The sequence below is a fragment of the Artemia sp. Qi Xiang Cuo genome, chromosome 9, assembly GCF_049724085.1.
Source record: "Artemia sp. Qi Xiang Cuo chromosome 9, ASM4972408v1, whole genome shotgun sequence".
In the NCBI taxonomy this organism is placed as follows: domain Eukaryota; kingdom Metazoa; phylum Arthropoda; class Branchiopoda; order Anostraca; family Artemiidae; genus Artemia; species Artemia sp. Qi Xiang Cuo.
The window spans coordinates 75,255,046-75,271,366 of record NC_142802.1 but is presented as its reverse complement, the minus strand read 5'-3'; the positions used below and the strand labels follow the sequence as shown (position 1 = coordinate 75,271,366).

General features: G+C 35.9%; 1 protein-coding gene across 3 annotated transcripts in view; it reads left to right on the top strand.

Moving 5' to 3' along the window:
• Positions 1–16,321, top strand: part of nAChRalpha4 (nicotinic acetylcholine receptor alpha4) — a 327,885-nt gene that overhangs the window by 140,334 nt on the left and 171,230 nt on the right. For all 3 annotated transcript variants that reach the window (XM_089094869.1, XM_089094868.1, XM_089094870.1), the window contains one exon: positions 11,283–11,451. In XM_089094869.1, coding sequence (XP_088950995.1) covers positions 11,283–11,451 — 169 coding nt within the window. The remainder of the gene's footprint in view (positions 1–11,282; positions 11,452–16,321) is intronic.

Below are 16,321 nucleotides of genomic sequence, written 5' to 3'. Positions count from 1 at the left end.
ATGGAGGCAGGGATGATTGCTCTTAGATAACTTTTTACTCTTAACAAGGGCACTACATATATTTGAATGAACACTATATAATCAGATGCGTTTGGTGAAGCCGGGATAGTCGGGCGGGGGGAGGGCTAGTTACCCTCCATGGCTTTTGGCTCTTAAAAGTGAACTAGAACTTCTAACTTTCAACCAAACGAGCTTCCTCTAAAAAATAAACCATCCCTGATAAACTGAACAATGATATTTTTCTTTATAAGCTTATGTACATAGAATTCCGAAAATCTAGCACTTTACTACAAATGGAGCTTCCAAGAGTTTTCTTGAGAATTTAAACTGTTACTCATACTGAAAGTTACCAATTGCACCGTTGGTTAAACACTATTAAGAGCTTTGTAAATTAGTCTTCTCTTTTCTAAAGGTTAGTCAAGTACTATTTGTGTTTTTAAGAAAATATTATTTGTTGTTAAGTTGGTTTTCTGTTTTCAGTTCAGTACTAGTTCTTCGAGATTCTGACAACACAGGGAAATGTCATGACTCGATTTATTCAAGCTAGTTTTTGTCAGCGGCACGACGTTTTTAATGTTCAACGAGACTTGACTTGTTAGAGCTACTAAGTTCATTACCTCATTATTGACAAATAGCTTGGTGTGTCAACATTGAGGATATTGTTCTTGACATATACTTTAGTAATGAATGCTCTTAGAATATTGGATATTGAAAAACCTAGCAATAGCGAAATGAAACCTATAGTACCTAAAGTAGGAGTGGAAATTACAAGGGGTTGTCAGCTAACCCTAGAATGAGACAATATGTTTGCAAGATACGTAATATCATTGAGCAAATTCAAGTTGGAAGAACATTTATGTTTTGCAGCAAAAGTGAATATAATGCTTATACAAATATTACAAGACAGATCAAATGCATTAGTGAAATGTATTCAAGACAATGATCTGAGTCGATATATATAAAGGGAGTCAGTTTGTTAGTATCACATATAAAATACTTTTCTTGTTGGATATTTTACTAGCTATAAGAAGGTATAAATAATTTTGATTCTTTGTTAGTCTATAATCGGCAGTGAGAGTGTCAAAATTGAAAACTGGATTTGAAAAAAAAAATCAAGAGGAATAGAGTGACTTTGGAAAAATTTTTGATTCTAAATGATGATTTTCAAGAGATAACAATTCAAAGGAAAATATTCTCTCAATGAATGCTTGGCAATTTAATTAAAAATAATTATCCGTCATTGGACTACTGTATGAAAGTTTTACGTCGTGTGTATGATGCATTTACTCAGTTTATTGACATACTTATTGAAACAAAACAAAATTCTACTTCGAAGTTGCTTTAGAACGATATCCAGACCCTATAAATACAACATGTAAGTCGAATAAGTTTTGTGTTGTCACTCAATTACTCCTCCTCCTAGAAAACATTTATTCAGTAACTTTTTAGAAGTGATACAATAAACACTGAAAAAACGTTCAAACTGTCCACTATGTTTGTATACAGTGAACAGTTGGTCTTTCTGTGAGAATTGTACTATTGTTGATGACTATTACGAAAAGTTCAGATTATTCAATCCATGTAAATTGCGTAGAGGATATGCAGTGCAAATTAAAGGCTGTAATTCTTGTCTTGAAGATGTTTGTGACTTTTACGCTAGAGGTTTCCTATGCTCCAATTGTCACTATGATAAATGTGATCAATGGAAAAATACTTACCCTGACATGATTGCAAAAGACCCTATACACGATTTCATTTTTTTTAAGAGAATGGTATCGTCATTGTTTTGGGAGGAAGAACCTGGTTTACGCTTCTACTGATGGAATAAAAAGAGAGTCGGATTTTTACGACATCGCTGTGAAGATACTGGCTACTATAATTATAAACCTACTGATTTTTATTTGGCTGTTACAGAAAGTGATTCTTCATATGAGAATATTGTTTGTGACATTGCTTCAAACAAGCAAATTGAAACATGTGAATTTTATAATAAGAATCAAAATAGTATTAATAAATTTACAAGGAGAAGTAATAAAAATGAAGTTGCAGTGAACTGTAGTATATGTTACCCTGACTTTGCATGCCAAGATGAGTACAAGCTGAATCCTGACGGGCTGACGCCATTTATTGTTTTCAGTGGTTAGCAATACATTTGAGATGAACGCATTTTTAAAGCATTTTACTCTTAGGACACTGAAGTTTATATTATACATGTAGGAAAGGGAATTTTCAACTAGAATATCGTTCAATTGCGGATTGCCTATATAAATGTTGATAAATTCACTGCAAGTACATCAACAACATCAAACAATAAAATATAATTATGCATGAAAACCACATCTTTTGGTTGATAAATCTTGTACTCGCTTCCAAAACTGAATAATTGATTTTCCACTTTGACCAATAAAGTTTTTGATGTGCGGCGTGCAGAATTCATACGGCAAGTCAAAAGGATGAAAAATTCAATATTCTTTGCTGTTTGAAATATACGTAGCAATGATCCGTCTTTACAAGTGATTAATCAAAAAAACTTTGCACAAAATAAGTTTTTCAAAAAAAAGTAAAGAACTCCATTAAACCAAAAATGAACAAAAATAAAATCAAACAATCTACAAAGCATACAACAACTACCACAAATCAGTATCAATAAATAAATGAAACCCAAAACAAATAGAAATTAAAAATAAGTTAAACTCAAAACGAGCAGAAATTAATCTAAGTAGGGTTCTAAGCCCTATACTTTCTAAGAGCCAGAATATAATTTGTACTTACCATAAGAACCCTAAATATCCCATGGGCATAACTTACAAACCTGGCCCCTAATCTCTGGGGTTTGCTTCAACCTCAAAAGCCTTGTTATATGATATTTAGAATATTTTGAATAGAATGGCAATCTCAAAATTTCTGTTAGACACGTTTGCATGTTTTGGGTCGAAGGGAGAGTGTAGCTGCCCTCTGATCACTTTGACTCTTAAAAATAGCACTAGAGCATCTGATTACCAATCTAATGAGCCCCCTTCGAAGTTAATTCTACCACGCTTTCTATAAAAACCCTGTTTGTCCCCAGGGCAAAACTTACAACCCTTGCCCTGACGGCTGGCGAAATTTGTTATCCCCAAAGACATAATTTCCAGACCTTTCGGACAGACTTAACAAAATGGCTATATTAAAATTGATTGGAAGTGCTTGCGGGAATTATAGGCTTGGAGGGGGACATTTGACCTCTGATCACTTTCGACTAATAAAAAAGGCACTAGTCCTCTCAGTTTCCGATCGAATGAGCCCGTTTTGAAGCTACTACGACAAAACTTTCTATAAGAACGTTATATGACCCAAGGGCACAACTTACGACCCATGTCCTGAGGGCTATGGCGAAAGGGTTGTCATCCTCAAAGACATAATTTCCAGAACTTTCATCTACGTAGAACAAAATGGCCACATACAGATGTTAATTGGCAATGTTTGGGGAAATGATTGGCGTGGGGGAGGAGGTGATTCTCCCTCCGATCACTTTCGACTATTAAAAGGGCAATAGCCCTCTCAATTTCCAATCGAATGAGCCCTTTTTGGAGTTTTTACGAAAAAAAATTTTGAAAAGAAATTATATGCCCCCTGGGCATAACTTACAACCTTAGCCCTGAGGGCTCTGGGGGGGTTGTTATACTCAAACACATTATTTCCGAACCCTTCAACTAAGTTCAACAAAATGTCTATTTCAAAACTTTGATCATAAGTTGTTAGGGAAATGATGGGCAGGGGGGGGGCAATTCGCCCTCCGATCACTTTTGACTATTAATAAGGGCAGTGGCCCTCTTAATTCCCAATTGAATGAGACCTTTTTGAAGTTTCTACGACAACGCTGGAAAAGACATAATTTCCAAACCTTTCAACTATGTTAAACATAATGTCTATCTCAGTATTTTATTAGATTTGCTGGGGGAAATGATGGGCGTGAGAGGGGCGTTAGTTGCCCTACAATCACTTTCGACTATTAAATAGGACACTACCCCGTTCAATTACCAATCAAATGAGCCATTCTTGAAGTTTCTACGACAACGCTTTCTATAAAACCTTATATGCCCCCAGGGCATAACTTATAACCCTTGCTCAGAGAACTGTGGGGGAGTTTCATCCTCAAAGTCAAATTTCCGAACTTTTCAACGACGTTTAACAAACTATCTATCTCAAAATTTTTATTGTATGTTTTGGAGGAAATAATGGGCGTGGGAGAGGTGTTAGTTCTCCTCCAATCACTTATGACTATTAAAAAGGGAACTAGCCCTTCGAAGTTTCGAACTTTTCGAAGTTTCTATTACAATTCTCTCTATAAAAACCTTATATGCTACCAGGGCATAATGTATAACCCTGGCGCTGAGGGCTGTGGGGGGAGTATCATCCTCAAAGGCAAAATTTCCAGACTTTTCAACTACGTTGAACAAAATGGCTATCTCAAATTTTTTTTGGGATATTTTTGGGGAAATGGTGGGCATGAGAGGGGAGTTACTTTCCCTTCAATCACTTTTAACTATTAAAAAGGGCACTAACCCTTTCAATATCCAATAGAATGAGCCCTTTTTGAAGTTTCTACAACATCGCTTTCTATAAAGACCTTGTATGTTCCCAGGGCATAGTTTACAACCCATGCTCCAAGGGCTGTGGGGAAGGAGGGGTGGGGTTGTCATCCTTAAAGACCTAATTTTCAAAACTTTCAAGTACGTTGAATAAAATGGCTATCTAAAAATTTGATTGGATGTGTTTGGGGAAATAGTGGGCATGAGAAGGGGGTAGTTGCCCTCAAATACCTTTCGACTATTAAAATAGGCACTAGCCTTTTGAATTTTTCCAATCGAATGAGCACTTTTTCAAGTTTCTACTACAAGGATTAAAAAAAAACCTTATACTCGTATGCCCCCAGGGCATAACTTATAACCCCTGCCGTGAAGAGTGTGGGGGGGGGGGGGGTTCCTGCTCAAAGCTATAATTTCAAGAGCTTTCAACTGCGTTGAATAAAATGGCTATCTCAAAATTTTGATTGGATGTGACTGGGGAAAAGGTGGGCGGGGAAGGGGTGTTAGTTGCCTTGCAATCCCTTTCGACTATTAAAAAATGCACTAGCCATCTCAATTTCCAATCGAATGAGCCGTTCTTGAAGTTTCTACGGCAACGATTTCTATAAAACCTTATGTGCCCCCAGGGCATAACTTACAGCCCTTGCTCTGAGGGCTGTTTCTTGGGGGGGGGTCATCCTCAAAGACCTAATTTCCAGAACTTTCAATTACTTTGAAAAAAATGGCTATCTCAAGATTTTGATTGGATGTGTTTGGGGAAATGGTGGGCGTGGAAGGGGTGTCGGTTGCCTTCCAATCCCTTTCGACTATTTAAAAAGGACACTAGCGATTCCAATTTTCAATAGAATGAGCCCTTTTCGAAGTTTCTACGACAACTCCTTTGATACTAAGTACCCCGGTCTAAAGCAAAACAAAAAATATATATTATGCCAATATCCTTCTTTACTTAGGCAGCGCGATTTATCTGCCCATGATGGACTACTGTTCACAATGATAAGGGTATCGTTAACACTTGGAATATGATAGAGAAAATTCGAGGGTATGTAATAGGATTTGTATTTGGAAATGTAAGGATCCTAATTGAATACATTGATTATTTGATTTGTGTTCATAGTGCCCAGTCTAAAAGTAGCTTTGCACCTTTGTACCTTTGCAACACTGCCGTAGGGGGTAATTTCCCAATAGGTTTTAAATTTATTTAGAGGGATTAATGCTATACTCTTAGCCAACAGTTTGGCAAACGTACACTCTAAACGTACAGTGCCTGTTCAGACAATACTCATATCTTGAGTACCAGACAAATCCAATACAATGATACCATGAGTTTTGGCAAATATCGCATCGGTTATACCATTTTCAAATAGTTGTGAATCTCGATCTATGGGATGGCATTGTCAATTCATATAGTGTCCGATAGGATTTATCAAAGGATAAACTGCTGAGTGGAATGCCATTTACTTTACATACAAGAAAAGAAAATCCAAACATTTCAAATTTGTGTAACGATGATTTACACTCACAGAAACATTTTCTTCCTTTAAAAGACTCAATGAATAGGTGCCTGAGGGATGAGAATCTTTATGTGGTATATATGCCAGTTCTAGGAAAAGAAATCCTTTTTTGATCTAACAATTTTTACTCTTGGTTTCTTTTTCTTCTATGACAAGTGCGATGTTCTTCTCTTCTAACCTGAGGAGAGACGGATGAGTGTGATAACCTGAGGAGAGACGGATGAGACGGATGTTTCTTGTCCTTTTTCAACTATTTCCACTTTGACATGATTTTAATAACTCGCCGAGGGGTCGCGCGCTAGGTCCTAGATTTTGTGAAACACTCTCTTTTAAAATCCTTCCCAGATCCCCAATCATGTAGTGTAGAAGAGTCAAAATTCACGGCAACCGAAGCAATATATTTTTTGCGAGGGGTAGTGCAGAGCAAAACAACTTAGCAAGTCAATTGCCAGTCCGTAGCCCGTTATAGAGGAACGACCCCTGTAGCCGTCCATTCCATGACTTAATATTCATGGTCTAAGAGTAGCAGTGTAGCAATCAATATTAGGACAAACAAAATTACTTTTTCTGTAAACAATCTCAATGAACGAGTGGAAAATTCCATGTAATCACAGACGTACCTTTTGTTATTGCTAAAAGATCGCCCAATTCACTTCTAATTGTTAACTGACAGGGCTCCAAATGCGAACTGTTTACTGGAATATATTGAGGGTGCTTTATATTTTAGTGGTGAATGTGTTAGTGAGTGATTTTCGTTCAAGAACGCGTAGGAAAGTAAAATTGGTTTTACAAACTCTCGATGTCTCAACAAAGGACGTATAAGGATATATACAATTGTCCGAAGAGAAGCCGGGTGGATAGTTTGCAAAAAAATACGTTGAAACCTGTATGCACACGAAAGATTTTGTTTTTTTTTCTACATTCCCGTCTACACACGCTGAAAGGTTCAACTTAATACCATACATAGCTCCTGGGCATTCTTGATACATCCTTTTGACAACATGTATGCGCATTGTGTATTTTATCTTTTTTCAACACTTTCTCAACATCCTCTGAAATTTCCACCTTAATTTCCTTGGCTTTGGTAGCAGTATTACTTATAGTAGCAGCAGGAATATTAGCAGTGGTAGTAGGCCTAGAAGTAGTATTAGTAGTAGTAGTAGTAGTGGTAGTAACAGTAGTAATAGTTGTGATATAAGTAGTAGAAGTAGTAGTAGTAGAAGTAATAGTAGCAGTAACCAAATATTGCCTTTTGGTTAGTTCAACACCTCTAGTAACAAGCTCACAAGTTTCAACGTCATACTCCAATTCGTTCCTAAGATGTTACTGATACGCCCTTTCGACAGCCTGTGTGCACACAGTATGTTTTGATTTAGTTCAACGTCTCCCTGAATATTCCCTTAAATTTCTACCTTTATACTCTTAGTCTAAGTTGTAGTAGCAGTAACAGTAGTACTAGTAGTAGTAGTAGCAGTAGTTAGTAAGAGTTCTAATTGTAATAGTAAAACTAGTAGTAGCTCTATAAGTAGTACTACTAGCACAAGTAGTATACAAATATTGAGTTTTTGGTCAGTTGAATATCCCCCTCATGAAGCCCTGGAAGTTTCAACATATCACTATTAGCTATTGTTGTGGTATTTCCGATATGCCTTTTGATAACATGCATGTCCATAGTGTTTTATAATTTAGTTTAGCTTCCCTCTCAAAATTTAATGAAATTTTCACCTTTATTTCTCTTAGCCTTAGTAGTGGTTACAAGAAAGCTAGTAGTCTGCGTAATAGTAGTAGCAGTAGTAGTAGTAGTAGTGGGAGTTGAATTAGTAGTTGCCTGCACATATTACTTTTCGGTCAATTTACATTTCCTCTAAGTATTCTCTGAAAGTTCCAACATAATATTTAAAGCAATTCCTGGGATACGCCCTTTTGACAACCTGCATGCATATAATGTGATTTGATTTAGTTCAATTGTCCCCTTAGTATTTTCAATTTTCAATATCCTCAACACACTAAATTTTCACCTTCCTACCCTTGGCCTTACTAGTATTAGTATCCTAAAAGTAGTAATAGTACTACTTGCAGAGTTGTATTAACAGTAGTAGCAGTAGTATTGTAGCCATAGTAGGTTACACACATTGTCTTTTGGTTAGTTCCCTCATGGTGTCCTGGAAGTTTTATCTTGATACACTAAGCTGTTCTTAAGATATTGCTGATACTCCCTTTTTACAATATGTGTGAAAATAGTATAGTTTAACTTAGTTTAACTGTTCTTTCAAAATTTTCTCAAATTTCCCCCTTAATATCCTCGGTCATTGCGGTAGTTGCTAAGGAATTAGTAGTTGTAGTAACAGTAGCAGTAGTGGTTGTAGTAGTAGCAGTAGCAGTAACAGTAGTAGTAGTACTAGTAGAAATAATAGTAGTAGCAGTAGTAGTAGAAGTAGTAGTAGTAGTAGTAATAGTAGTACTAGGCTAGTAGTAGTTGTATTATTAGTTGTAGTAGTAGTAGTAGCAGCAGTAATAGTAGTAGCAGCAGTAGTAGTAGTAGTAGTAGTAGTAGTAGTAGTAGTAGTAATAGTACTAATAGTAGTAGTAGTAGTAGTAGTAGTAGTAGTAGTAGTAGTAGTAGTAATAGTACTAATAGTAGTAGTAGTAGCAGTAGTAGTAGAAGTAGTAGTAGTAGAAGTAGTAATAGCAGTAGTAGTAGTGGTAATAGTAGTAGTACTGTTGTAGTAGTAGTAGTAGTAGTAGTAGTAGTAGTAGTAGTAGTAGTAGTAGTAGCAGTAGTAGTAGAAGTAGTAATAGTAATAGTAGTAGTAGTAATAGTACTAATAGTAGTAGTAGTAGCAGTAGTAGTAGAAGTAGTAGTAGTAGAAGTAGTAATATTAGTAGTAGTAGTGGTAATAGTAGTAGTACTGTTGTTGTAGTAGTAGTAGTAGTAGTAGTAGTAGTAGTAGTGGTTGTAGTAGTAGTTGTAGTTGTAGAAGTAGCAGTAGTAGAAGTAGTAATAGTAGTTGTAGTAGTAGTAGTAGTAGTAATAATAGTAGTAGCAGAAGTGGCTACTACTGCTTCCTTTTTACAATCAGTGTGAAAATAGCATAGTTTAATTTAGTTCAACTTTTCTCAATTTCCTCGGTCTTAGTGGTAGTTGCTACGGAAGCATTAGTTAGCAGTAGTAATAGTGGTATTAATAGTACCACCAGTAGTAATAGTAGTAGTTGCAGTAATAGTAGTAGTAGCAGTAATAGCAGTAGTACTAGTAGTAGCAGTAGTAGCAGCAGTAGTAGTAGTAGTAGTAGTACTTGTAGTTGTAGTAGTAGTGGTAGTAGTACTTGTAGTTGTAGTAGTAGTAGTAGCAGCAGCAGTAGTAGTAGTATTTGTAGTAGTAGTAGTAGTAACAGTAGTAGTAGTAGTAACGTGCAAATATTGGATTTTTGGTCAATTGATCATCCCCCCCTCATCGTTCCCTGTAATTTCCAACATAATATCTTCATTCATTCTTGAATTACTCCCCTTTACAACCTCTACGCACTAGTATATGTAATAGTATTATCTATTGACAAATACTCGTACTATACGTAAACAATGCGTGACATTCCCTTTGGAGCGTGAATTTCCGTAAAGATCCTTTAATCAAGGGTTCTGGGTGGTTGACATCAACAGAAACATAGTTATCGGGCCTTTCAACTATGATGAACAAAATAACTATCTCTAACTTTTGATTGGATGTGTTTGGGGAAATGGGGGACATGTGAGGGGGGCTGGTTGCCCTCCAAGCTCTTAAAAAGACTTAAAAAGAGCACTAGAACTTTCAATTTCCAGTCGAATCAGCTCCTTCGGAAGATTATACGACAACTCCTTGTATACGAGTGCCTTGATGAAAAAAAAATAAAAGAAATAAATAATACATTTTCCCCACATCGCTCTTTACTTAGGCATCACTATTGCGCTGCCTGTGACTATCGTCAAGATGGTACCCCCTTTTGCAGGAAGTTTAGCTTTTCTTCAAAATTATACAAATTTTCATTGATTAATAGCTATTGACGATCGGCGTTGAAATTTATATTTGTTGCATATCTAGAATATGTAAGAACAATAGATTTTGTGCAATCAAAACTTCGTTTTATACGGTTTTGGCTTCTATTGACAAAGGCTACTCTTATATTTTGTTATTTACGAATTGTTCAATCCAAGGCTTTCTTCCACCTAAGGTAGACTACTACTAACTGCTTCAATGTCCATTTCCTGCATTTAACTTTAAGATTCACAGGACAGTGATAATTGTCCCTTAAATCCGTTCAAATATTTCTCAGGGGGTTACGGGGGTAAAAATATTAAAATGAATGCTAAGATTATTATTTCCTTAGTTTTTAAGGCGATTTTTTCGAACAAATATTTCCTTAGAGATTTTAAGATGGAACCGGGTAGGGAATGCGTGGGCCTGGGAGTCAGGAACTTCTGGTGCATGACCTGTTTTTTTAATTACCAAGCTTCGAGTAGAATTTTGTCTTCTTTATATTCAATTTCTAAGTTTGTGCAAGTAACTAGCTCTTCAATAAGGAGCTCTGTTTTATTCCCAGTCTTAGTAAAGGCAGAAGTGGCAGCAACTAAGTTTTCCTGTTCATAAAGGCTTCTGGATTTTTAGCTGAAATTTTTATTGTATTTTTTTCTACTGACTTTTATCAGTGTTTGTATAATTTTTTTTAATCATTCGACATCTTAGTAATAATTTTAATTTATAAAAAACCTTAAATTTTCATTTCAATCTTTTTAAAGTAAATGGAGTCTTCTCTGTGACAATTTTACATTCTTAAACGAAATAGCATAGGTTATAGAATCAGAATTCTAAACCACTATTATATTACTTGTCATTTTTTGGAAGAATTAGAAGTTTCAAATGAGCTAAGTGGATACTAGAAAACAGTTTGATTTTTGCTGTGTTGCCATTTTGAAAAGTTTCATTGGTCTAGCTAAAATACTTTCCAATATAGCAACGAGAGGTGTTCCTGCTCCTCTATTCAAATTATTTTGCATTGATCAACCAACTGTGGAACTTACACCTGAAGCCTCGAAAGGCGCAGCAAAAAAAGGCAAAAAGACGAAACCAACAAGTCCGTACAGTCTCAAAATCCCATGTTTTTTACAATTTTTTTTAAAACTATCCGTCCATTTATAGCACTCTTCGACACATTAAAATCTTTCTTTTCAGGAGCGAAAAGTTTTACACCTGCTGTGACGAGCCGTACCTCGATATAACGTTCAACATAACGATGCGTCGTAAAACTCTCTTTTACACAGTCAACTTGATTATCCCTTGTATGGGAATATCGTTTCTAACAGTTCTAACGTTTTATCTTCCCTCTGATTCGGGAGAAAAGGTAATTCAAGGCTATTTTATTTTCTTAACCTTTATGTTTTTGGCACAAAGCCAAAATCCATTTTCTCCTAAACTGGTCTGGCATAATCTTAGGGAATTTCCAGGAATAAGTTAAGAAAGAAGACTGGGCGACAGTTTTTAGGCTTTAGTCGTTATTACTGATATTAGAAGCAGTCTTAGAAACACGGGAATCCTTAGGATTAGAGAAAGAAGCGGCGATTTTAATTAAGAATGAAAGAGATAGCTTTTGCAAAAGAAAATATTGTTTTAGGGCTCTACTCGGAGAAAATAAGTTCATGCAAAATTATGGTCGATCACGTTATGATTCTAACTACAGAAACTTATAATAGGAAAAGTTACATTGCGTAAGTTCATGCAAAATTACGGTCGATCACGTTATGATCCCAACTACAGTAACTTATAATAGCACAAGTTACATTGCGTAAGTTCTGTACAAGAGGGAATAGACGTTTTTGTTAAAAGTAACCAGTCTATGAAGCAAGTCCTCATTTTTTCTTTCAAGATAAAAAAATAACTTTGATAACGAGGCTTTTTTTCAAACCTTCCTGCAAGAATAAATTGAAAAAAAATTGAAAAAAGTGAGCAAGTATCTATGTATCTTGAGAAGTAGAACGAATTCTCGATAATTGAAACGACTGAAGAAAACTATCTACTTGGTGCAATAAACGGAAGTGGAGTGTCATCCATTAAAGCAAGCTTGACAGCACTACATAACAGAACCAGCGTTGCTACTATTGGTGACTTATCACTATTTCTAGGGTTTTTTTATGCTGCCTAAAGAAAAACAATAACTAAATATGCTCATAAATCACTAGATTATTGAAGAAAACCACTAAATTAACCAGAAAATCATTACAAGCTAGTGATTTTTTCTCACCGGATGGCAACCCTGAACAGAACTGTTTTATAACTCCGCCTAAGTCATTGCTGTTGTTTTAAAGTTATAAAATTGTTTAAGATATTCGACAGCAAGTAAAGAGGAGTTCTCGTTATTAGTAAGCAAATTAAATAAAAAAACAAAATTTTTTAAACTGAAAGTAAGAAGCGACATTAAAATTTAGAACAATCATAAATTATTCCGTAAAATGAAAGGGGCTGTCCCTTCCTCAACGCCCCTCTCTTTATGCTAAAGTTTTTTATTGTTTTAAAAAGAAGAGTTGTGAGAAGGAGTCAAATTTGGCGCAAAGAGCGAGGCGTTGAGGAGGGGACAGCCCTTTTCATATACGGAATAATTTCTGTTCGTTTTAAGTTTTAACGCCGCTCCTTACTTTATGTTAAAAAAACTTGTTTTTTCATTTAGTTTCTGAACGTTTTTGAATAAATGCATGTTTTGAATTTGGCTCACCGCACATGAATAATTAAAACAAAATTTGCAGATTAATTTTACTTTTTTTGGCTAAATGTCTTTCTCAAAATTTGATCGGACGATTTTGAGAAAAAAGGGGCGGGGGAGGGGGCCTAGTTTAATTTTTTTTATACTTAAAAAGGGCACTGTAACTTTTAAGTTTATTTACAAACGTTTTTATTAGTAATAAATATACGTAACTTACGAATTTAGCTTACGTAACGAACTCCTATATTCGTGTATTTTTATTACGTATATGAGGAGGTTAGCCCGCTCGTCGATACCTGGTTCTTTACGCTAAATTTAGAATTTTGTTCCAATTCCTTAGGAATGACCCCTGAATTACAAATGGTTTAATTAGAATAAATAGCTCTTATGAATAGTACTGAGAAACTTTAGCGTAAAGAGCAAGGTACTGACGAGGGGACGAATCCCATCATATACGTAATAATTTCTGTTCGTTTTAAGTTTTAATCTTACTCCTAACTTTCAGTTAAAAAAAACTTGTTGTTTTTTTTTATTTAATTTCGAATCGTTTTCTATATATTGCTGGGAATTCCGGTGCCTCTTTCATGGAAAAATTTCTTCCCCCATGAAAAATACCTCCATAGAAAGATCCTCTCACGTAACCTTCACACACCAGAAAAAATCCCCTCTGAAAACGTCTGCACACTTCCCAATAACCGATACTATATGAAAGTAATGGGCAAAGTTCACAACTTGCAGCCCTTCCCCCGGAGACTGTGGGGGACTAAGTCATCCTCAAAGACATAGTTACTACAATGTTTGACTATGCTAAACAAAATGGCTATCTCAAAATTTTGATCTGGTGACTTTGGGTAAAAAATGAGAGAGGGAAGGACCCTAGTTGCCTCAGTAAAGTGCAAATTATGTTCTGGCCTCGGGAAAGCATAGGGGTTTTAAGCCCTACTCATGCTAATTTCTGCTCGTTTTGAGTTTGACTCGGTTATTTATTTTAATTTCTGTTGGTTTTGGGTTTCATTTATTTATCGATGCGTATTTTTGGTAGTTTCACGCTTGGTAGATTATTTGATTGTATTTTTGCTCATTTTTGGTTTAATGGAGTTCTTTACTTTTCTTTGAAAAATTTATTTTGTGGAAAAGGTTTTTTAAATTAATTTCTTTTCGCTTCACATTGACATAGTCTTTTCAGGGAAAAAGAAAATAATACTTTAAATCTTTTCTGTTTTTAAGGCTTTATAGTTTGGCCTGCTATTTGTATGCTGGAGAAAAATTTTCAGCAATTTTTAACAACATCTCCCTGTTAAAAATCTGGACACAAATAGTAGTGTTTAATCTATTTTCATACCTCCTGTAGTTGACCTGAAATAGAAAACTTGATACCATTCGCAAAAAAATCTGTTTACTTTCTTTGATAGCATGGATACACTTACGTTATTTTGATTTGGTTAAATTTTATGAGGAGAAGTAGCCCGAAAAGTTTGAACATAATACTCTCAGTCGTTCTTTGGATACTCTTGAGATGCCTTATTGGGAATTAGCATTAACACATTACATTTTGATTTAATCTTTAGGCAACATTTAGTTTTTAAACGTAACGGGCAAATGGGAGGGTGGGCGTGGGAGGGAGATTAGTTGCCCTCAAATCACTTTCGACTATTAAAAAGGGCAATAGCCCTTTTTATTTTCAATCGAATTAGCCCTTTTCGAAGTTCCTACGACAAATCCTTCGATACGAAGTGTCCTGGTCTGAAAAAAAAAATAATAAAAATAAAATAAACATTGTAGCCTACCCACATCGTTTTTTACTATGAAAATGTCAAGCCTTCCAATCACTTCCGACTATTAAAAAGGGCACTAGCCCTTTCAATTTCAAAGTGAATTAGCCCTTTTAGAGTTTCTACGATAATGCTTTCTATAAACACCTCATATGCCCCCAGGGCATAAGTTAACACCCTTGGCCTGGCCTGTGAAGGGGTTGTCATCCTCAAAGACCTAATTTCCGGACCTTTCAAATATGTTGAACAAAATAGCTATCTCAAAATTTTGATTGGATGTGTTTGGGAAAATGGTGGGCGTGAGAGGGGGCTTACTTGCCCTCGAATCAGTTTTGACTATTAGAAAGGGCACTAGCTGTTTGAATTTCCAGTCGAATGATTTATTTTTGAAATTTCTACGACAACGCTTTCTATTAAAAATTTTTTTATGCCCCAAGGCCATAACTTACAACACTTACCCTGAAGGCTGTGGGGGGAGTGTTATCCTCAAAAACATAATTTCTGGACTTTTCAACTACGTCAAACAAAATGGCTATCTCAAATTTTGATTAGATGTGTTGGGGAAATAGTGGGTGTGAGAGGGGTGTTAGTTATCCTCCAATCACTTTCGACCATTAAAAACGGCACAGGCGCTTCTAATTTCCAATCAAATGAGCCCTTTTTAAATCACTGTCTATAAAAACCATATATGCCCCCATGGCATAACTTAAACCCTTACCAAGACTTTTCTGAGGGGGTTATCATCCTCAAAGACATAACTTCTAAAACTTTTAACTACTTTGAACAAAATGGGTATATAAAAATTTTGATTGGATTTGTTTGGGGGAAAGGTCGGCGTGAGAGGGGGCTTAGTTGCCTTCCAATTACTTTTCACAATTAAAAAGGGCAATAGCCCTTTGAATTTCTAATCGAATGAGCCTTTTTGAAGTTTCTACGACAGAGCTTTTAATAAAAACCTTATATGCCCCCAGGGCATAACTTACAACCCTTACCTTGAGGGCTGTGGGGGAGTGTCATCCTCAACTATATAATTTCCGGACCTTTCAACTACTTGGAATAAAATGGCTATCTCTAAATTTTATTGGATATTTATGGACAAACAGTGGGCGTGGAAGGGGTGTTAGTTGCCTTTCAATCATTCTCGACTATTAAAAAGGGCACTAGCTATTTCAATTTCCAATCAAATGAGCCTTTTTTGAAGTTTCTACGACAACGCTGTCTATAAAAGCCTTATATGCCCCCAGGGCATAACTTAAATATTTGCCCTGAGGACTGTGGGAGGGGTGTCATCCTCAAAGACCTAATTTCCAGAACTTTCAACTACGTATAACAAAACGGCTATCTCGAAATTTTGATTGGATGTGTTTGGGGAAAAGGCGGGAGTGAGAGGGGGGTTAGTTGTCCTCCAATCACTTTCGACTATTAAAAAGATCACTAGCCCTTTGAATTTCCAATCGAATGAGACCTTATTGAAAATTCTACGACAAAGTATTCTATATAAACCTTATATACCCCAGGGTATAACTTACAACCCTTGCCCTGAGGGCTGTGGGGGAGTGTCCTCCTCAAAAACAAAATTTCTATTTGGAAATCAATTACGCTGAACAAAAATAACAATCTGAAAATTTTGATTGGATGTGTTTGGGGAAAAGGTGGGCGTGAGAGGGGGGTTAGTTGCCTTCTAATCACTTTCGACTATTAAAAAGGGCACTAGCCATTCGAATTTCCACTCGAATGAACCCTTT